At 49.3% G+C, this 22,968-nt stretch overlaps 1 protein-coding gene across 1 annotated transcript in view; it reads left to right on the top strand.

Annotated features, from left to right (window-relative positions):
- HK1 (hexokinase 1) overlaps positions 1 to 22,968 on the top strand; it is a 51,579-nt gene that overhangs the window by 8,900 nt on the left and 19,711 nt on the right. Inside the window, exons 2-5 of the mRNA XM_035892560.1 lie at positions 6,833 to 6,995; positions 14,314 to 14,462; positions 19,379 to 19,498; positions 22,239 to 22,334. Coding sequence (XP_035748453.1) covers positions 6,833 to 6,995; positions 14,314 to 14,462; positions 19,379 to 19,498; positions 22,239 to 22,334 — 528 coding nt within the window. The remainder of the gene's footprint in view (positions 1 to 6,832; positions 6,996 to 14,313; positions 14,463 to 19,378; positions 19,499 to 22,238; positions 22,335 to 22,968) is intronic.

Raw genomic sequence — 22,968 nt, 5'->3', positions numbered from 1 at the left:
CCCCCCCCGTTGGGTTTTATTGCTTTGACCCCATAGCGACCCTTGCTAGGGGAGAAAGGGGAATAAACCTGTTTTTTTAAGCCCAGCCTGAACGCCCCCCCCCCAAAAAAAAAAGCATCCCCGGTGGGGAGCGGAGCGGGGTGCGGGGGTGACGGCAGCGCTGCCCGTCAGGCCGCGGGAACCCGGGCAGGAGTTGGGGCCACGCCGTGGGGCAGTGGCGATGAGGAGGGTGGTGATGGGGGTGGCGATGGCGATCACCCTTTTGGGCTTTTCGTTGGCACCAGCCTCCCTGGAGAGGGGAGTTCCTCATCTCCCTCCCCCAGGGTACCCGTGGGCATCTGTGGCTCCAGCACGGGGGGTGAGGAAGATGAAGGGCAGGTAGTTTTTGAATTATGTGTCACTGCAGCGTCTGAACGTCCGGGAAGTGGTTGCTCGTTGTGCCTAAAAAGAGAGGTAGTGTCTCTATGGGCTGCTTTCCTTTGGCGGTAGGCGGCTGCTGCCGTACGGTTTGGTATAGCCCTGGGATAATTTAGCACTGCCACAAGGAATCAGGCCCAGAGCACAGGAGAAATAAAACCATGGCAGTGAGGTCCTGGCCGAGCATCTTGCAGAGCTGTAGGGAATGGAGAGCCTGGGCCTAGGGGCGCCGGGACGCAAATTGGGAAAATAATTGCAAATACCACTGAGCCAGGCTGATGCCAGGAAGCAGAAGCTTCCCCTCTGCCACCTCCTCCAGCGGTGCTGCGGGACCCGGCTAAGGCGCATGGCTGAAGGCATCCCTGAAATATTTTGGGGAAGCCTCAGTGACAGCGTTAGCTGGATTTGTAGTGGTCTGGGGGCTTGTCCTGGCGGGAGGAGAGCACCTCTTGGGCTTCGAGACCTCAGATTCTGGGGTGGGGGGGTGACCCATCCTGCCCCACTCCTTGTGCTCACCCGTGCCCACCCCTCTGGTGCCTAAAATACATTTATAGCACCCTATATTTTCCACATCTTCCATGTTTTAGGTCTTTTGCTTTTCCACCCGGTGGTTCTCATGAGGGGCTGAGGGCTGTGCACAGCCTGCAGCTCCCCACATCTTCTGGCCCCCACGTACGTGGCTCTCCCTTTTCCCCAGGCCCCTTATTTTCCTTTTCCCGGAGGATTTGTAAGTGCTGGCGCCAGGCGTGCATGCCTGGGTAAGGCCTTCTCTGTCTCACTGTGCCTGTTATATTTAGAAACCCAAGATAAGCGCAAGTGTGTGCGCTGGCCGAGGAGCAGCAGAAGGGCTGCGTGGGGAAGGCACGGTGGGAGCATGCAGGCACGGGGGGGGGAAAAGCTCAGTGGTGGTCCTGGGGGTTATTTACTGCGGGCTGGCTTGGCACCATGAGGCTGCTATTGTCTGACGGTACGGGAAATCGTTTGGCCAGGGAGCTGTAAAGTGTTCTTACGGATCAATCTGGTTTTGACTGAAAAATAAAATTAAAAAAAAAAAAAAAATCCAATTAAAAAACCAAATAAAAAAAAAACCAAATTAAAAAAAAAAAAAAAAGTCAGGCTACCGGTTTTGGAGGACGTAAGACATCTTTTCCTGTTTATATCCTTTTGGAACGGGTATTGAGCCCCCTCGCTTTTGGCTGCCCTGTAGGGAGGGGTTCTGCAGCAGTCGGAGGCTCTGCCCCACTGCTCTGCTGCCCCACAGCCCCTGGGAGCTGGTGGGCTCCGCTCCCTGGTACCCAGCAGGGCAAAGCGGGGTTTGCGCTCCATCTCGGTGTGCCGCTGACGGAATATACGGAATATACGTGCCTGCATGGCTTCGTTTCAGGTCCCTCCCTCTCCTCTCTGCTTCCGGAAGAGCAGCACTTGCTGCTGGTACGTGCTTGGGGCCGCCGGCTGCCGACCAAGGCGTTGCCCCCGCTCGCCACTCTGCCCCGTGGGGCTCCTGGCCACAGTGGCCGCCTCTCTGCCTCGCTGGTCCATGGCAGCGATCGGCTCAGCCTTTGGTGGCACAGGTGGCGGGTCACCTTGAGGATGCTGCCGTGGATCACAGGAGGGGTGCGAAAGGGTTAAAAGCACTGGCGAGGTGAATTTGGGAAGGGATTTGTTACAGGGGTCTCCACTCTTCCGAGGCTGAACCTCCTCCTTCTTCCCTTGCCACCCTGTTTCCTCCTTTTTGGGGGTTCCCATCCCTGTGTGGCACTAATGCTTAGCGCTGCCTTTTATGGTGGGATCCCTGCCAGGGGGTGCAGATGGGGCTGCTGGTTTCAGGCCCTCAGGATGCCCTGGGTCTAAGAGCTAATGTGTGCTGCTTCCATACTGGTTTTGCTGGATTTTAGACGCTCCCTGAAGTTTCAGAGTAATTTTTTTTTTCCACTTTGCAGTTTCTGGAACGTTTTTCAAGATGAGTCGTGGCGAGCGGGAGGAATAGGCAGGGTGGGTGTGCGGTGTTGAAGATGCAGGTGGTTCATCACGCGCTGGCAGCTCCTGCAAGGGGGCATTTTCCCCATGAAACCACGCGTACGTGCGCTCGCACGTGACCCTGCTGTGCAGAAGAAAGCCGGTGATGCACGATGCCCTGTACCACGTAAACAGGCATGGGGGTTTTACTCCAAGCAGGATGAATTATCCAGATGTTTTTGCAAACATCTGCTGCCTGAGTGTTTGTGATCCTCGGCAGCAGCTTGAGCTCAGCATCCTTGCTGCGACAGAGGACTTTGCGCAGCCCGAACCGAGGCCTCCATTTCTCTAAAAGGCTGACTGCCATCCTGCGGGCACCACGGGGCCTCCCTGGCATCTGTGCCCCTGGCCCTTTTGTAAAACCGCCTTTGAGTACCTTGGTTTCCAACAGGTTGGTACCTGCGAGTAGCTGGCCCCAGCAACTCTAGGTGTTGCCTGGTTTCTGTCTGTCAGGGGAACGATACATTTTTTTCCTATTATCTGACGGGCGAAGAAAAAAAAAATAAATCTTGCAATCCAAGAGTGCCATTTAAATGTCGTTTAACCTTGAAAAGAATGCAATGGAATGAGGTGTAAAATGTAGCAACCAAAAAAAAAAAAAGCCCTGTAGCCGTGACCTGCCAGTATAAAGACTTTTTAGGAACCGATCTGATAAATCATAAGTAAGCACAAACAGTTTTAGGGCGCCTAAACCACTTGTTTTAACATGCCTTGGCTCCTCGTGAATCTTCCCGGTGCTGAAAGGAGTATGGAGTATGATTAGCTCTGCAGAAAAATGTTTACATGCTGAAGGGTTTTCACGCAAAGGCTGTGTCAGGAAACTAGGTGCTAATGATTTCTGGAATTGTTGTGGGAGTGCTCTGTTCTTGGATACCACTGACTGTTGTCAGTGTCCGGGAATGAGGCATGCGTTTAAGGAACAGCCTGTTTCATTATGCGCTTATAATTATTCACAACTTCCCATGGGGGCTGCTGCCACGGCTGGATTTTCAGAAACTTCTTTTCCCCAAGTACAAAACCCGTCTTTCCTATGCGACCAAGAAAAATTACGTGCATACGGTTCAGATGATGAAATCCTATTTTTAAAAAATTGCTCACAGATTCTGGCTGGCTGTTTTTTTGGTTTTTTGGGGTATGCGCTTATAATTATTCACAACTTCCCATGGGGGCTGCTGCCACGGCTGGATTTTCAGAAACTTCTTTTCCCCAAGTACAAAACCCGTCTTTCCTATGCGACCAAGAAAAATTACGTGCATACGGTTCAGATGATGAAATCCTATTTTTAAAAAATTGCTCACAGATTCTGGCTGGCTGTTTTTTTGGTTTTTTGGGGGTTTTTTTAAGGAAAAAAAAAAAAAAAAAAGAAGTGGTTGAGCTCTTGGAGGGCTCCCATAGCGGCACTCTGGGAAGATGCCCTTCCTGGAGCAGGGGGGTGGCTCTGAGGTGGCAGCTAAATAAAGGAGCGTTTTCTGCTCCTTGCCCACGCAACTGCCTGCCTGAAATTGCTCCTGCTCTCCACCATCTCCTGGGAGGGGCTGGCACCCATCTCCCACCAGGCCACAGCCACCGGGGAGCCTCAGCGGGGCTTCGTGTCTGGCCGGCAGCTCCCGTCTGTCCCTACCACCCCCTCCACTGCTTCCCTTCGGATAAGGCCAAGATTTGCTTTCTGATCGGCTTTTATTGCAGGCAGAGCAGGGAGTTATTAAACCTCCATCCCATAATCCAGCCTCCAGCTCCCCCCCCCACGCTTGGGGGGGGGGGGAAGAAAAAAAAGCTTATTGTTTTGTTTGGTTTTTTTTTTTTCTTTTTTAATTTTGGAAACTGTAACGCATAGGAGTGATTTTGTTTCAAACTGAGGTTTAGTCCCCATCTCCCCGCCGTCCCCCCAGTCTCAGCGGTGAAGATGGCCTCGATGCAAGGCACCGCGATGCAACGCGAGGCGATGCTCCCTGCGTGCAGGAGGGTCCAGCCCAATTATGTAAGGGCGCTGAGGGCGCTCATTGGTTTTGGTTTGTGGTTTTTTTTTTTACAGGAGGAAAAAGAGCCCTCCCTCCCATTTCCCCTCGCTGCTGAGGGTAGCACAGGGGCAGGGGTGGGGAGGGCTCATCTGGTCCTGATTGTGGAAACGCCAAAGCCTGCATTTACAACGGGGCTTTTGGGGGAGGGGGAAGGGGGGGAATCCTCCAGCCCTGTTTTTGGGAGGAGGATGCAGCAAGCGGGGCTTTGTAGAGGGGTATTTTAATTGCACAGTGATGTCTGACTGTGTGAATGATGTGTTAGTGTAGCTTTCGCTGGGAGATCTGGGGAATCGGGCCTCTGAGCGGCAGCGTGGGCTGCTGAAAGCTCAGCCTTAAAAGAGGGGGGTTTGTTCCCCCTCCCCCCCACCTTAAAAGGGAATAACCTCATGCTCTGACAGCGTGGCTTGACAGTCTGTGCTAAAAAAAAAACCCTACGGCAGGGTTTGCCGCGGAGAAGAGACCTTCCTGCCCAGCCTGACACAGCCTCCGCATCCATCCCCGCACCGTTCGGGGCTGCAGAGAGGGTGCATCCCACCCAGGTTTTTATTCTTGGGGTGAAATGACACCAGTGGCTGGCTGTGGTTGTTGCTGCAACAGGGCTTGTCAGCCCGTCGGGGCGGCACAGGCCACAGCTGGGATGTGGGGATGCTGCCCTGGGTCTCACATGTGTCCTCCGTGATGGAGAACCTGGGCTCAGCTCTTCTCTTTAGCCACACACCTGCACCATCCCTTCACCGTTTCGTGGAGCAAACGTATGGTATTTTGTTGCGCTGTAACTTCCCCTTAGCATCTATTTGGTGACCCTTTTGCTCCTCCCCTGCGAGCGATGGCATTGAATGCTTCGCAGCTTGTGCAGCCTCTGGCTGTGACACCGCGGTTTGGGCTTGCCTGGCCCCTGCCCTAGCCCTGGGATTCAGGATCAGACCAGGTTCCTGTGCCCAGCAGTGCCATCCATCCACGCCTGCCTTCCTCTGCTCTGCAAATGCTTGGTCACGGTGGGAGGGCGCCTGGCTCGGGGAGCTACGCTATCTTCTGGTGCAGACCTTGATGACGTGTGGAGAGAAGTCCTTTCTGCAGGAGCAATTAAATTGGTGCTGGTTTTACAGTCAGTTTAGGGTTTAATTACATTCTGCTTGTCTGTGTTTCCTTTGCAAATGGCATTATTTATCGATTCCTGTCTCAAAGTCCGCAGTATATGGAGCTTGCGTGCACAGGTTTCACATGGGGCGTTTTATTGTGGCATTGGTCCTGCTAGGATGTAATGCCAGCTGAGAGGTGAGTTGCTCTCAAGGCTTCCAGACCAGTAAAGGAGACACAGGTGGCCTTGGCACAGAGATGGTCTGGGGTTTAAAATGGGGTGGATTTCCCAGTTTTGCTGAGGACAGAAAACACGGACAGGGTTTTATTGGCCCTGCTAAGCTGGAAGCAGAAGTGATCCCAAAGGTGTGGCTCCAGTCTGAGCTGTTTGCAGCACCAAATTTCCAAGGCAGATAATGAAACAAGGCAAGAACAGACTGGCAGCTGAGGTAAAAGGGGTGGGACGTGTGCGTTTAGCAAGAACCCCCCAAGGCCAAGTTGTGTTTTTGAGGCATCAAAGCATCTCTCGCTCTTCCTGATCCTGAAGACTGGTGTAACACTATGGAAAGCAATATTATTGAAAAACTGGAACCACCTCCTTTTTCCAGGGAGGTAAAGCAAGTTCCCGTCTTGGGAAGCCATAAGGCAGAAGTCAGCAAGTTTTAATTTGATGTTCTGTCTTGAGGAGGAAGACGCTACCTGCCCACAGCCAAGTTCTTCCTCTCCTGACCCTCTGGCTGTGATAGCTTTGGGGTGGGATGGGGAAAATGGTCTGCTACACAGGAGTCATTTCTCAGCCTGGGTCATAGCGTTGAAACCGCTGTGGCAAGTCCTTCGCGATGAAAGGCTTTAAATACAAGGCACCTCTGTGGACTGCAGCAGCACCCACATCACCCCAGCAAGGTGCCAGACGAGGGTTGCTATCTTCAGCTGTCCAGCTCATGGACGGTCCAGAGAGCTGAGAAGCGGGGCAAGGGCTGGAGATAGGGGCGCGGGGCTGTGGGTGAACTGTTTTCTGTGGAAAAGAGGAGGCAGAGGGATGTGGGACTGGGTCTTGCCTTGGGAAGGCAGTAGGATGGGGTGGGCTTCAGCTCACGTAGGTCCGAGCGCTTGCACCTCTTCCTTGATTTTGAGTCAAGAAGACAAGGCATGAAGCGTGTGGCTGTGTCGTCAGCTTGGCCAGAGCCCCGGGGCCCAGCTGGGGCTATATGCAGGCTATTCTTGCGATTAAAGAGAGGTCCAGCCCTGCTTGGGCACCTCAGGGCAGCCTTTCACTCCATGGTGGTGTTTGTCTTTTTCCCCAGATTGATAAATACCTTTACGCCATGCGGCTCTCTGACGAAACGCTGATAGACATTATGGCTCGCTTCAGGAGAGAGATGAAGAACGGCCTCTCCAGGGACTTTAACCCAACGGCTGCAGTCAAGATGCTTCCTACATTTGTGAGGTCCATTCCTGATGGTTCAGGTAAGGAGCTGAGCATCTGTTTTTCCGTATTAAACATGGTGTGCTTCGTGGGAAACCTGTTAGAAATACGCCGATGTGCTACCAAGAACAAGAGTGGTTTGCTTTCTGGCAAGCCCGGATGACGTTTCGAAGACAGCTTCCCCTCAGTGCGTAGGTCTGTTCCCACAGATGCTGGAGGTTTTTGTGATTCCTGTGTCAAATCCACTTTCTTGCCAGTGGAAGAGGCCTTCCTAGCAGTCAGTCCGCTAATAGCCAGTATGTTTACACCGAGATTTGTCTGTCGATGATCAATACTTCACATAGGAAGACTTTTGATTTGTACAGTTCACGCTCATGCAATCTAGAGTCTTAACAAATTCAGTGGCTTTTAGTCATTTGCTGTTTGACTCAACAGCTCCTCTCCTCCTTATTTTTTCCCTAGGGGAAGTGTGAACCCTTATTTGCTGAATTTGAGTTTCCGGGCATTCGTTTTGCTTTTTGTAGCGACCTCTCGCAGGCCGTCTTAGGGCAAACACGCGGCACTCAAGGAGGCTGCAGTGTATGGCTCCGAAGCTGCTGCTCTGCTCTACTGAGCTTTTTCCATCCAGATGCAGGACTGGGGTTTTTCCATGCTCACTGTACCTGATAAAAGTGGCACAAAGAGCTATCTGAAACCAAAAAGATGTTGTGTTGGTATTTGAGACCAAGATTGCCCCTATTACTTGTTTTAGTGTTTATTTAAAAAAAAATAATATATATATAGAGAGTGTATATTTATAAACAGTATATAATAGTGTTTATTATTTAGTGGTCACACTGGATTTCATTCTCATGTAGAGTGAGTTGGTTAACTGTAGTTTGGTGCCTACCACAAATAACGTCCCTGTGTGCAGAAATTGCAGAGTTGCAAGAGCTGCATAACACGGTTACTTCCTGTCTCAAAGTCCGCAGTATATGGAGCTTGCGTGCACAGGTTTCACATGGGGCGTTTTATTGTGGCATTGGTCCTGCTAGGATGTAATGCCAGCTGAGAGGTGAGTTGCTCTCAAGGCTTCCAGACCAGTAAAGGAGACACAGGTGGCCTTGGCACAGAGATGGTCTGGGGTTTAAAATGGGGTGGATTTCCCAGTTTTGCTGAGGACAGAAAACACGGACAGGGTTTTATTGGCCCTGCTAAGCTGGAAGCAGAAGTGATCCCAAAGGTGTGGCTCCAGTCTGAGCTGTTTGCAGCACCAAATTTCCAAGGCAGATAATGAAACAAGGCAAGAACAGACTGGCAGCTGAGGTAAAAGGGGTGGGACGTGTGCGTTTAGCAAGAACCCCCCAAGGCCAAGTTGTGTTTTTGAGGCATCAAAGCATCTCTCGCTCTTCCTGATCCTGAAGACTGGTGTAACACTATGGAAAGCAATATTATTGAAAAACTGGAACCATCTCCTTTTTCCAGGGAGGTAAAGCAAGTTCCCGTCTTGGGAAGCCATAAGGCAGAAGTCAGCAAGTTTTAATTTGATGTTCTGTCTTGAGGAGGAATACGCTACCTGCCCACAGCCAAGTTCTTCCTCTCCTGACCCTCTGGCTGTGATAGCTTTGGGGTGGGATGGGGAAAATGGTCTGCTACACAGGAGTCATTTCTCAGCCTGGGTCATAGCGTCGAAACCGCTGTGGCAAGTCCTTCGCGATGAAAGGCTTTAAATACAAGGCACCTCTGTGGACTGCAGCAGCACCCACATCACCCCAGCAAGGTGCCAGACGGGGGTTGCTGTCTTCAGCTGTCCAGCTCATGGATGGTCCAGAGAGCTGAGAAGTGGGGCGAGGGCTGGAGATAGGGGCACGGGGCTGTGGGCGAACTGTTTTCTGTGGAAAAGAGGAGGCAGAGGGATGTGGGACTGGGTCTTGCCTTGGGAAGGCAGTAGGATGGGGTGGGCTTCAGCTCACGTAGGTCCGAGCGCTTGCACCTCTTCCTTGATTTTGAGTCAAGAAGACAAGGCATGAAGCGTGTGGCTGTGTCGTCAGCTTGGCCAGAGCCCCGGGGCCCAGCTGGGGCTATATGCAGGCTATTCTTGCGATTAAAGAGAGGTCCAGCCCTGCTTGGGCACCTCAGGGCAGCCTTTCACTCCATGGTGGTGTTTGTCTTTTTCCCCAGATTGATAAATACCTTTACGCCATGCGGCTCTCTGACGAAACGCTGATAGACATTATGGCTCGCTTCAGGAGAGAGATGAAGAACGGCCTCTCCAGGGACTTTAACCCAACGGCTGCAGTCAAGATGCTTCCTACATTTGTGAGGTCCATTCCTGATGGTTCAGGTAAGGAGCTGAGCATCTGTTTTTCCGTATTAAACATGGTGTGCTTCGTGGGAAACCTGTTAGAAATACGCCGATGTGCTACCAAGAACAAGAGTGGTTTGCTTTCTGGCAAGCCCGGACGACGTTTCGAAGACAGCTTCCCCTCGGTGCGTAGGTCTGTTCCCACAGATGCTGGAGGTTTTTGTGATTCCTGTGTCAAATCCACTTTCTTGCCAGTGGAAGAGGCCTTCCTAGCAGTCAGTCCGCTAATAGCCAGTATGTTTACACCGAGATTTGTCTGTCGATGATCAATACTTCACATAGGAAGACTTTTGATTTGTACAGTTCACGCTCATGCAATCTAGAGTCTTAACAAATTCAGTGGCTTTTAGTCATTTGCTGTTTGACTCAACAGCTCCTCTCCTCCTTATTTTTTCCCTAGGGGAAGTGTGAACCCTTATTTGCTGAATTTGAGTTTCCGGGCATTCGTTTTGCTTTTTGTAGCGACCTCTCGCAGGCCGTCTTAGGGCAAACACGCGGCACTCAAGGAGGCTGCAGTGTATGGCTCCGAAGCTGCTGCTCTGCTCTACTGAGCTTTTTCCATCCAGATGCAGGACTGGGGTTTTTCCATGCTCACTGTACCTGATAAAAGTGGCACAAAGAGCTATCTGAAACCAAAAAGATGTTGTGTTGGTATTTGAGACCAAGATTGCCCCTATTACTTGTTTTAGTGTTTATTTAAAAAAAAATAATATATATATAGAGAGTGTATATTTATAAACAGTATATAATAGTGTTTATTATTTAGTGGTCACACTGGATTTCGTTCTCATGTAGAGTGAGTTGGTTAACTGTAGTTTGGTGCCTACCACAAATAACGTCCCTGTGTGCAGAAATTGCAGAGTTGCAAGAGCTGCATAACACGGTTACCTGTTTTGAGGCTTTTTTTTTTTTTTTTTTTGAATTAAAATCAAGAATTTATTGGCTGCAAGCACGTGAAGCCTGGTGTTTTGTGTTGCTTGGCGCTGTCTGGCAGGTGGAAATCTTTGATAGTTCTGCTTCGCTGTTGCTTTCTGCCACCTTAAGTTTTTTAGTTGAAACGTGATTCTCTGCCTAAGAAAAAATAATCAAAGGGAGAACAAACTCGAATCCCGCATGTCCCTTAATTTAGCACTGCTGGCTGTTATGTTGAAATATTGTGTTGAAATTTGCAGCCTGTTGAGAAAGCCCGAAGCTGCCGCACGCAGCTGGGTCATGGGCAGAGGTTGCTCTAAGGGTTTGCAGGTGAGGTGACTTTTGAGGGCTTTTGCATGGAATCCCAGCATTTTTACCAACTCTGAAATCCCCCTCTTTTTCCTTCACGCGTGTTTAATGGAGTACAGATCTGTCCCCTGGTACCCTGCTCCGTCGGGCACTGCAGGTAAGCAAATCCGAGCTGCTTGCAGTGAGTCAAAAAATTTTGAAAATTGTTCCATGGCACAAACTGATGCAATATGGCACAAACTGATGCAATATGGCACAGGGAAAAGGGGATCTGTGCCCGGCCAGGCGACATGGGAGAGATTGCTGAATGCTGCTGGGACTGAGCATGAGCCAGAGAGTGGGTAGCCCTGGTCGAAGCATATGCATGTCTGTATGTCAAGGCATTAATTTCAGATCACGTATTACACACCTACTTAAAAAAGCAACCTTGTGTGTTGCGCACGAGGTGCTCGGTTCTTGATCCTGTGCCCACTTGGCTCCTGCCAGCCTCCCCGGGACAGGCACACTGTGGGCAGTGTATTTGCAGCCTGGATTAGAGCAAGGCACTGCTTTGCCCCGGATGATTTCTGTATAACATGAGAATAATCTGTATATATATATATATATATACATGTTGTGAGCATCTCTTCAGACAGCTGTTAGAAATGCAGGCAATCCCATTCCATGATTTGCCTAGAAAAGGCATGTTCTGACCCCGGGTATGAGCAATATTTGCTGTGGGTGGGTGTCGTGGCATTTCTTTCCCTGACTCACCTGCATGTGCCTGCCGCGGCCGGCTCCGCTTTTGCACAGATGCAGCCAGGGCAGATGCGGTGCCCCCTTCCCTCTTCCTCCAAAAGTCTCGAGGGGGGGGGGGGGGACGGGGTGCGGGTCTGATGGGTGGGGGGGGGGGGGGGGGCACGTGGATGTGTCCCTGTTGCTGTGCCCAAAGTGTGGGTTCGGCTCCCGGCCGATGGCAATTTCTGCCTTCAGCTGTCCCTCCGTATAAGCCAGAGGCTGAAAGCTCTGCCCTTTTCTCTGGCCCGTCTCTCATTTTACTGCCTTGTAAGCTCTTTCCTCTGAGTCTGATTATTATTATGAGAGCTGACTATTCAGAAAAATACTGTTGTTTAGTTTCAGATCTGTGCTTCTGTCCTTCATTAACAAGGAGCTTTTGAGTAATAATTTTGGAGCCGCTGGGGACGTTGGTGTTAGCAGGGTGTTTTTGCTTCATTCTGAGTTGCTTAATTTATGAGAGCCACAAGGTTTTTTTTTTGCCCAGTGCCCAGAACGGTATCTCAGGCTAATTCAAAATGCTCTCAAATTTCAATTTCCTAAATTAATTTACAGCAGGTTTGATGGCATCTTGGTGTGATAAAGCATAGATTAAATGCTGCTACTTGGGTTTAATTCCTGAAATGCACTGAAAGAAAACTGCAACTTTGCATACAGAAATCTTTACATCCTAGTTCAGAGTTCTTTTTTCTTTTTAACTGAAAAGGATAATGCTTAATAAATTTTACCTTGCGATGAGCTTAATGGTGCTGGAGAGCAAACACGCTAATCTGTTCATTTACTGCTGGGGAAGATATTTCTGAAGTGGAGTATTTGTTTGAGATATGCACTGAGGCTCGTTTAGGCTGGGAAAGGGGCCATCTGGTCCAGTGTTGATTTTTTCCATTATTTATTGGAGGTAATGGCTTGCATTTGACAAATGATGCTCATATGATGAAGCTTATTCAGGTATTTGGCTTAATGAGGCACTTGTGGTAAATGTTTCGCTTCCGGTCTTGTTGCGGTGAAGGGGTTTATGAGTTACGGAATTTGTTACGCTGAACCCAATGAAGGGAACTGCATCTACAGCTTGGGTATTTTCACCTTTTAAATGACGTCCGTACAGGAGCAAAGTGATGTTTAAAGCCACGCTGTTCAGAAACAGGTAGAGAAGTACTGCAAGATCTGCGTTTCGGCGAACTCTTGAGTTTGCCCATGTCTTAAGCAGCAAGAAGGAAAAGTGGCTTTGCAGTTTGGAGGATTGTTCGGAGTTGTGGGCTCCCAGTCGCTTTGCTATGTTTTTCTGTACAGAGCTTAATGTTCTTTGTGGTTTCTCACATGACAGCGTTTTGGTTGCTGTATTACACCATAACCTTGGAAAACTGTAAGGGCTTTTGCAGTGTCTGCCTCTCTTGGGCTGTTCCTTCTAGAGGTCTTGCCCCAAGGGACGCCTCGTCCTGCTCATCGGCGTTGCTGAGCGGGAGGGGGCTCCTGGAGGCACACAAGGCGGTGAGGAGGAGCAGCTCACCAAGCCAGGCTTTAGGATTTTTGACCTGAGATCGGTCTGGAAATCCTCGTGGATAAATTGCGTACCCAGTATTATGGTATCAGTGTGGGGTCAGAAGGCTCTGAGGGCTGAGTCGAAGTTTGAGGTGACACATGAAGAGGTCTTCCCAACTGCTAGAGGCCTTTCCACGTTGAATTTAGGAATGGAATGGAAAAACGGTGATGTTGGGAATGGCCTCCCCAAAGCCACAGTTTTAAAGTTGGAAGGAAGAATGAAAAGAGGCCAAAGAGTGCTGGAGGATGGGACAGGCAATGCACATCCATCGGTGGTGCAGGATCGGAGCGGGGGACAGCTCGTCCCGCCTGTGGAAGGTACAAATCGATGGGGAAACCAGGATGAGAAGGCACCGTGCACCTCTTCTTCAATGCCTTCTGAGCAGCCTCGGTGAGCCGGGGATGCCGTGCGCAGGCACGAATGCTTGCAAAGAGCCTCGGTGATTAACTGCAGCCTGGACGCGCGCTCCTGTGTGAGAAGTTGTGGAGGCTGCTTCCCTAAATATTGTCTTTTTGCAGACTTTAGCAATCGCTCTCTTTGTTTGCTCCCTCTTTGATAAGGCGAGATAGCACGGGCGGTTCAGTCAAATATATATTTGCCTTGCTCTCCAGGGGGTGCTGAAAGTGTCGCTCCTCAGATAGCCAGACCACGCGTCTCTGTTGCCTGAATTATACCCCGAGGTCTGTGGAGTTGGGGGCGGGGGGAATAGTGGATTTGGCTTCAGACCTTTGAAATCCAAATCCTTCTCCACCGCGGAGGGAGATGGAGGTATCCTATTTTTCCCTGGCTCCTGGGGAGTTATTTAGGGGCTCTGCGCAAGGGATCGTGACTTCTGAACAACTCCTGCAGCAGCACGGGGCTGCCCTGGGATTTTTTTCAGGCTGTCATTTCTCTGACTTCTGCTACCTGGCTGCAGTTTGCAGCAAATCTCTGCCCTGGGATTTTTTTCAGGCTGTCATTTCTTCTGCTTCTTCTGCTACCTGGCTGCAGTTTGCAGCGAATTTCAGCTTCTGGGGTTGAAATAAGCGGTTCCTGCTTTAACTACATCTGTGTGTAATTTGTTGATTTTAGGGCAGTGCACAGTCCAGCCGCCGTTCGCTGTTATTTGCCAAAATGACACAGGTTCATTCAGTGGTCTGGCGTCCCTTCGTTTTACTGTCTCTCTTTTCAACACCTTTTTGGCTTTCCCTGAGATCTTCGCTCTGCCAGCTGCATCACGAGATCTGGATGCAGACTGCCCTCTGTTAGTCCATTCTTTTTGGATAAACCCTTGCTGCAGCTGCCTGCGTATCAATGGTGGCTGGTGTTGCTGTTGCGCCAACTTCGTGTTAAATTGTAGGGAATCAGGTTGATGCTTCACATGGACACCCTGCAGCTTAGAACTTCCTTGCTGTAGGCAGTGGACATTTGCAGAGCTTGATGTTTCCCAGATTTGTGTTGCATACAATTTTTAATGGCTCATGTCTTGTTTTCCACATAGAGAAAGGAGATTTCATTGCCCTGGATCTCGGCGGTTCTTATTTCCGAATTCTGCGGGTGAAGGTATCGCATGAAAAAAAGCAGACGGTACAAATGGAAAGTGAGATTTATAACACGCCCGAAGATATCATGCACGGCAGCGGAACACGGGTAAGCACCTCTTCTTGAGGACGTCTCTCTAAAGGTTAGCTGCTTTCACACTGCCATTTTAGAAAAAGGCCACAAGAACGACCTCAGCGTCTTAACAGTCGCACCGACAGCGTGCGCAGACTCGACTGCAGCTCGTTGTCGGTATTGAAAACAAATAAGCAGTAGTTAGTGTAATAGAGCGTGCATGGGTGCTGCAAATCTGCTGTCATTGTGTGGGAGGCTTTTGGCTGAGTTAGGGGAAAAAATGGCCTAGAAATACAAATTCTGACTTCTATAGTAAAGTTACTTTCCACAGGTAGGAATGGACAGCAGGAAAACAATTTGGTCTTCGTAAGCAACGAGCATGACCAACCCTGCAATTGTAACGTTAGATGAGGGATGGAAATACCCATGACAGCCACATATCTGACCTGGCAGCCTGAGCAACTCAGCATTCATGGAAAGTACAAGTACATTAGAAAAATTACAGGAAGCTGATAGAATGTTTTGGCCCAACTTCAACTTAATTTTTGCTGAATAAGTGATAGTTTGGGTTTTTTTTTTTTGTTTTTTTTTTTTTTAAGTCTCCCATGTTCCAAGAGTAGGAAATGTTTGGAGCCATTTACTTGGATTTCAAATTGGGTTCTTTGGAAGAATTTATTTTCTTTTTATGATCAGGAAGTGGTTTACAATGAATATTTTACTGATGGGTTTGCCTCCTTGTCAGTGTAAGACAAAACAGGTAATTTTTGTTGTTGGAAACAGCAGGTTTTTTTACACTTTTTACTAGAATGAGGTACTGCTTGGGAGTAGGAGACCTGCAGGAAACTTATAGCTTGCTTCAGAAGGATAAACAAGAGGAAAAAAAGAAAAGCTAGGCAAACAGCATTTCGACCCTTCATATATTTTCTGTAGTCACCTTAATACCCTTAACGTGTGTATCCAATAACTGCTGCAGCATTCCTATGCAATAGCGAGTGTGAGAGGGCAATCACGGCTTGTAAGTAGCACTGGTATAAGCGTTGCTGTGACACCTGAACCACAGCAATAAAACACCTTTCTTGTTAAGGCTTTTCCTAACATTACTACTTTGTTATCTGGCCAGAAGATCATGCAGCGACTTTCCCACGGAACAGTTTTGGAGGGGAGCTGAGCTCAGCTGCCTGTGGCTGGTGGAGGTAGGGAAGGCGGGTGGGCTTGCCTGGTGGCAGGTTTGGGGTTGCTTGTCCATTGGGGGTGTCGGGAGGTCTGAGGGGTGTCAGGAGCTGGAGACCGACAAGCAGCAGGGCTGCCCACACCCCCGGGGGCATGGGTCTGTCCCGGGGAGGCAAGGCAGGCTGACTGAAGGTGAGACTTGGTGGAGATGTGATAAGGCTGGTAAGGAGAAGCCAGGAAAGGAGGCATCAGGTCTGCATTTTTTCCAGGGCTTTGTCATGTTTACATTTCTAATTTTTAAATATCCGAAGGCCATTTGGCTGTGGGGGACCAGCAGCATGGAGCTCAGACTGATGGGCTTTGTCATGGCTTTTAAACTGAAAGAGGCGAGCAAGGCTTCCGCTGACCCCGGGGCGGGGGGGGACAGCCGCTCCCAGTGGTTTAAGTACCAGGAAAAGAAGAGGAGAATGAGAAGCATCATCAGAACTGCATCCGGGTACAAAGTTGTCCCGTGACAATATCCAACCACGACTAAAACGCTTGCCATGAGGCTTCATGGGGGAGCATGGTGGGTGCCCGGGAGGCGTGCAGGCAGGTGGGGTTTTGGTGCTTATGACTGATGCACACGGTTGAGGTTCTCCAAAACCTCTGAGCCAGATTAGTGGAATACTTGGACTTAACTGCCTGCGCTGGGTAGGCTACTAATATGTTTTTCAGCAAGCTGTGTCATTAACTTCAGTGAGTTACACTCTCAAAGCCTAATATGTGATCAGCTTATTGAAGGGATTGCGATTTACGGCTTCATGCCTCACTAGCACTGTTCGTTTTGGTATTTTGTACTTCGTTGCATTCAAACTTCTATTTTTGCCCATCTGTCAGGCACAGGCTGACAGCTTTGCCAGTTGGAGACAGTTCCCTGTCAAAGTCAAGGGCAAAACTCTCATTGACTTCAGCAGCGTAATAGCAGGTCTAAAATTTGTAAGAAGCCTGTCTCCCGTGTCAGCTCAGCGAATGGGAGCATCCCTGAGGCTTGATTTTGGTGTTGCTTTTTGTGTTCTGCCACCATTGGAGGTGGGTTATGGATTTGCTTCCGATCTGAAGCTGTGTTTTCCTTGCTCCTTAAATATTCCCCATTCAGGGGCTTGGAGCTTGAGCTCAGATCTTCAGTCACTTGCCAAAGTCTGCTGGCTGCCAGCCAAATGCATCCTTGTGGAGACTTCTTGGAGCCCAACCTGAGCAGGCAACTTCATGGCCAGAGGAGGTAATGAAGCCTGATACCATTTTGCTGAGCATCCCGTGGTTGTGTTGCTTCAGGTCCATAAAAGTGTAAATTCTGACCGGTCCTTTCATCTTGGCTGCGGCGTTCGCTCTGTCTGTCTTTGACATTTGATAAAACACTGGGCTCACACTGTTCCCTACTGCACACCTGTGGGTGGATGGCGATTTGGGTTTTTCCTCAATCAGCCCTACTTTAATGAAATCCAGAGGAGCTTTGTAATGTGGCCTCTTCTGTCCTGTCAGAGTTACTTGGCGGTTGTAAGGTTTGGATGTTAATACGGGCATGGGCACGTACAGATGCTTCCTTGAGTCTCCTTAGCAGTAATCTTACGACCGTCAGTGGTAGCAAAATTAGTAAACGCCTCTCTCTTTCTCTTCTCCTTTTCAGCCGTGCCTTCCCTCTGTGCTTTACTGAAAACGGTAGCGCAGCCAGACCGTGCGTTACCCACGAGACACTGCTACTGTAGTGTCAAGAATGTGGCTAATCGTTAACGGCGTTTGCCCGGGCGGGCTGCGGCACCGGCTGTGCTCGGGCGCCCATCGCTTGCAGCAAGCCTGCGCGCTCGCCCACGGAGGCGAGTTTTGGCAGGTCGTGCCGCCATGGCACGGGCAAACACCGGCAGGTGCGCGGACTTTCCGGAGTGCATCGGGAATGCCCAGGGATCTTTTGCAGTCGGACTTACAAAGCAGGTCCCATCTCTTCTCTATGCGGTCGTGGTTCATTGCACGAGAGGGATTTTTGTAGCAATATCCGTAGTCAGTATTTCTGCTTCCTGCTCTCCGAGTTCCTGAGGGGTTTGAGGTTGGCCCCTGGTTATCGTTTGTAATCCTGGGAGCAGCTGAAAGTTTAGCGGGATTGAGTATTTAGCAGGATCCTCTCGGATGGAAAGCCTAATAAAAACATACACTCCTGTTATTTCTGTGTTCCTCCTGGAGAAGTTGCCATGTTTTATTACTTAACTATAGTTCTTCTTTTCATTACTCCTTTTCCTCTCTCCCTCATCGTGACAGCTGGAAATACAGAAGTCTTGCAGCAGTGCAGCCCTGTACATTGCTTTCCTGTGCCATTTGACGGTGCACATTCAGTGATCTGCCCTTGACTTGCCCGGGATGATGAATGGCAATGTTTTCCCTGGAAAACTACCGTACTTCTGCTTAATCAAATCTGCCCTCGTTTTAGGAAGGGGTTTAAGGTGCTCTGTTAAACTGTAACACAGCACACACTACTTCTTGACGTGCTTCGAAAGGCAAAATATTCCTCTTCATTTTTTCTAATTGCTGCAGCCTGTCTGTAGTGCTTTCCCATCTCTCCGTGACTCTGTAAATTATTCTTTAATAAAGCTGTGCAGGCTGATTGCAACCAACAGATATCTTTTTGTACTCCCTCCCAATTATCCCCAATCTTCTGGGCAGTTTTCCTGGCCTCGTCCCACCAATGCTGCAGATAGGGTTGGGCTGTTTTTTTTTTTTACAGGGAAATTAAAATGTGAGGCACAGTTATCTTCTGGGGCAGGCGGCGACTCGTTAATAGTTTGACATCCATTTGTGGTATGGGTCAGTTCAAGGCATGTCTGGCTTTTTGGTACCGGTAGATACAAATGTGTATTTTTGTTGCTGCCATTGCTAGGGCTTGATTTTGGCATTGAGTGTTGCCATCTACCTGAGGGGCTTTCCAAATAGGTCTCGGTGTGAGAGACACCCCTCGCCTTCATGCCCACGCAGCCCCTGGCATGCCTGGCTCCTGGCCCGGCTGGTGGGGACACGTAGCGCTACTGTCACAGGGGGCCATCGAGGGGCCTTCAAGGCGTCTGGCTGGGAACGGGTACCCGAGAGCCGGGTGCAGGCTGCTGGCAGAGTTCAGCATTTTAAAAAAAATGTAGAAAATGCTCCCATTTCGGGTTCTTTCTCAGAGCACGTAAAATATTTAGACGCATCCCCTGGGCTCCCTTTTTGTTTGTTTGTTGCGTGCTTTAGGAATAGATGTGAGAGGTGATGTCCTTTTGGGGGGCTCCTGGAAGTGCTGGGTTCTCTGGTCTCAGCAACGCTTGCGTGAAGCAGATGTTGTCTTCTCTGCATCACTTGTAAAAGCGCTCAACCTCCTGGGGGACTGGATCCCAAATGTTCTTTTGAGGTGTTCCTGTTACTGAAAGGTTAAAAGAACATTTTTGTTCTCATCAAATGTTAAGTAGAAGGGTTACGGCAGGCTCGAGAGCCGTGTGCCGCTTGTTTCAGAAAAAGGGGTTTTATATGGGTGTAAAAGATGCCGTGCAGCGTTAGGTGTGTAAAAGGACAATGTATGTCATAATTTATTAATTATTAAGGTGTTAATGCACACTGCCTGAGAGTATTTTCATAGCTTGTCATTTATATATCTTTAAAAATTTGGAGCAGATATTTTGCCCTTTCCCCTCGCCCAGTACAGTTTTCATATGCAGCTTGAAATATTTTCTCCCTGAAACTGCATCCCTCATCGTGGTGGTTTTATACTCTTCATTCTCTTGCAGCTTTTTGATCATGTTGCTGAATGCCTGGGAGACTTCATGGAGAAACAACAAATCAAAGACAAGAAATTACCAGTCGGGTTTACGTTTTCTTTCCCATGTCGACAGTCCAAGCTAGATGAGGTAAGAAGATTTCACAATTTTCTTAACATGCAGAAGAGCTACCATGTTATTAAAACACTCCTATGCAAGCAGTATCCCAGACAGGTCTCATTTTGGGGATAAATGGGTGTTACATTTCACTGTCGGACTTCATGTTTGTGTTTATGTTTCTGTCTGAAATTGCTGGTTAGCAGATGACGAAGAGGCATCTGATGTTTTGTACTGCCTCTGCTCGAGCTCCTCAGTTTTATGGTTTACCGTGTAAACACGGCAGCAGTTTTGCCTGCCTCCTGTGCAGCCATTTTCACCTCTCCATGGGGTGTAACTGGGCAGGACCCAGCCCAGCAGCATTTTGCTCAGATTTTGCTGGACTTCCCAAGTGCACGCACTGATCCGGATCAGGGTCTCCCTCCTGAGCAGCGGTGCTGAGCCATGATGCTAGCTGGGTGCTCAGCACCCAGGGCAATCGGGCAGGCCGCCTGGAAGCAACGTGCTTTAAAAAGGGATGGGAATAGCCAGCATCACATGAAGCGACTGCCGAGATTCCCGTGACAAGGATGCTATGATGCTTTCCTTCTTTTGCTCATCATATCTCAAACGACTCGGCAGCCTCCTGGTACGGCATTGCTATGGCAACGGTGAAGCAAATTGATGCAGGGAAGTTAAATCCATACGAAGAGGTTGTGCTGTTAAAGCATGACCCGCTTCCCTAGCGTGCAGATCTCTAGGTTAGCCTGGTGCAACAGCTCCCCAGATGTTGGTGCTGAGGAAGGGGGCCACGTGAGGCACGATTTTTATCCCATTTCACACTTCTCGAGCGATGCTGAGAGCTTGAAACCAAGGGTGCTGATTAACCCAGGGTCTGAACGTAGCTAAGAACAGAGAGCTGCCTTTTCCTGCATCCGTTCAGAAGAGATGAGTTGATTTTGGCGTGGCTCTCCAATCTGGCCGTGCTGCATGGCTCGGGCTACCGACCGCAGCAGAGTCGCACTGGGGATGTGGTTGTGAAGTTGAGTTGCCCTTAAGAAAATTTGTTTAGCTGTGTGATGAAAGGCGCTTGTTTGTGGGCTGGTTTGCTCAAGCCAGCTGGGATGAAGTCATGCTTGTGTGAGGCAGGGGCAGGCAGGTAGCTTGTGGGATGGGTGGGGGACACCTGCAGAGACTTGGAGATGAGCAGTGGCGGAGTGGAGGAGGATAGAAAGAGACAAGGGAGGGTGTCTCTTAATTAAAAGAAAAAAAAACAAACCCACAAACCTTTCTTTCTGAGAGTTTTTGTTGTATTTGGGGCATTTGAAAAATATGTTTTTCTGGATTCTGTGGGCCACATTTGTTCCTGGATTGCTGCTCCTGTGAGGCTGTGCTTGCCTGGGTGCTGGTTTCTCATGCGTGGTGAGCAAGAGGAGGCAGGGTGGTCCTGGTTTCTCCAAGGGTGACAAGGTGGCATGGCATGGTTGGGTCCCACTCAACCCTGCTGCCCTCCAGGGGCTCCTCCCTGCTGCCAAGGCCTTGCAGGCGAAGCAAAAAACCAAACCCTTCCAGCACAGCGACTGGTCACGCTGAGGGGAGCTGCTCGTTGCCAACATGGTTTGACCAGTGCCCTGAACGATGAAAATTATGTAGGAGCAAGGGGCCCTTTTGCCCGTTAAAGCTGCGCCTGCAGAGTGGGCTTTGCCTGTGGTTTCCCTCCGCAGCAGCACAGAGCTTTGCTGGGTTTCTAAATGATGCTAACGAGGGCAGCGCAACGGCGAAACTCCTGCAAACTGAGTTTGTGATTTCGTGTAGGAGAATACCTCCTGGTCTGGAAAGGGCTGCCCTGACCCCTCTGTCCCCTGTGGCAGTTCCAGTTGGGAGGGCGAATGTGCACAAGACGCATCGTTGGTCTTTAAGCTGAGCTCTATGGGCGAATGTACACCTGGGCAGTGGTGCTTGTGCCTATAGGCTTCATCTTTTCTGGTTTTTAGCTTCTTGGACTCCTGTTACGATAGATGTGAATGTATGGGTGGGTATGAAAAGGTGAGCTGATTTGAGTCGTCCTTCCTGTTGACTACTGTCAATGCTCTTTTCATTCTTTTATGATTATTTACTTATATACCGAACGCTCTGAATCAGCTCAGCATTATCTGAATAGAAAGAAACCCCAGATGTAGTTGTTACCTTGGGGGATTTGCAGGCTCTTTATGACAGTTTGCAGGCAAGGAATTCAATACCAGGATTTTCTTTTGATCCATGCTGTAAGTCGGGGACATACATTGCTACATTTCCAGCATTTCCATTTGCCTCAACCCATAACCGTGATCCCACAGCAAAACAAGCCCGGACAGCTGGGACTCCAGGCAGTAAATGTGCAGCAGCCTGATCCCTGCTGCAGCCGAGTCCGGGGTGTACAAACATCGCATCCCTTCTCTTTCGTCAGTCCCGCGCAGTCAGCTTTTTCTGAAAGCAGTCAATTTCCATGGCCCAAAAGGATTAAATGGTTTTCCAAGAAAAACTGTCGAGGAGTAACAGGGAGAAGAGCGGGCTGAAAATACAAACCGCAAACAAACCATTATCTAGCAAGGGAGGGGAAAGCAATTTCCCATCTTTCAGCTTACTGTAATGAGAATCAGAGACCGCCAATTGTCTTGGGTTGGGGTGTTAGGTTATATAAGAAAAGCGACCCAAAGGTGCATTTGAAGCATAAAATCTTGTTTTAAGGGAAAAAAAAAATCAATTTGTGCCTTATGGTGGCATCCTGTTGAGTATCTCTCTCTTGTTTTACCAGGGCATTCTGATAACCTGGACGAAGCGCTTCAAAGCAAGTGGAGTGGAGGGAGCAGATGTTGTGAGGCTGCTTAACAAGGCCATCAAGAAACGTGGGGGAAGTTGTACTACTTTTTTTTTTTTTTTTTTTTTAACTCTGCATCGCAGCAGACTGGCGTTTCTTTGTCAGGGACCACCCGTTTGCAGGCAAGGAATTCAATACCAGGATTTTCTTTTGATCCATGCTGTAAGTCGGGGACATACATTGCTACATTTCCAGCATTTCCATTTGCCTCAACCCATAACCGTGATCCCACAGCAAAACAAGCCCGGACAGCTGGGACTCCAGGCAGTAAATGTGCAGCAGCCTGATCCCTGCTGCAGCCGAGTCCGGGGTGTACAAACATCGCATCCCTTCTCTTTCGTCAGTCCCGCGCAGTCAGCTTTTTCTGAAAGCAGTCAATTTCCATGGCCCAAAAGGATTAAATGGTTTTCCAAGAAAAACTGTCGAGGAGTAACAGGGAGAAGAGCGGGCTGAAAATACAAACCGCAAACAAACCATTATCTAGCAAGGGAGGGGAAAGCAATTTCCCATCTTTCAGCTTACTGTAATGAGAATCAGAGACCGCCAATTGTCTTGGGTTGGGGTGTTAGGTCATATAAGAAAAGTGACCCAAAGATGCATTTGAAGCATAAAATCGTGTTTTTAAGGGGAAAAAAAAAAAAATCAATTTTGGCCTTTTGGGGGGATC

This window comes from Egretta garzetta, unplaced genomic scaffold (genome assembly GCF_000687185.1).
Source record: "Egretta garzetta isolate BGI_Z169 unplaced genomic scaffold, ASM68718v1 scaffold204, whole genome shotgun sequence".
Classification (NCBI taxonomy): domain Eukaryota; kingdom Metazoa; phylum Chordata; class Aves; order Pelecaniformes; family Ardeidae; genus Egretta; species Egretta garzetta.
This window is presented reverse-complemented; position numbering and strand designations above follow the sequence as displayed.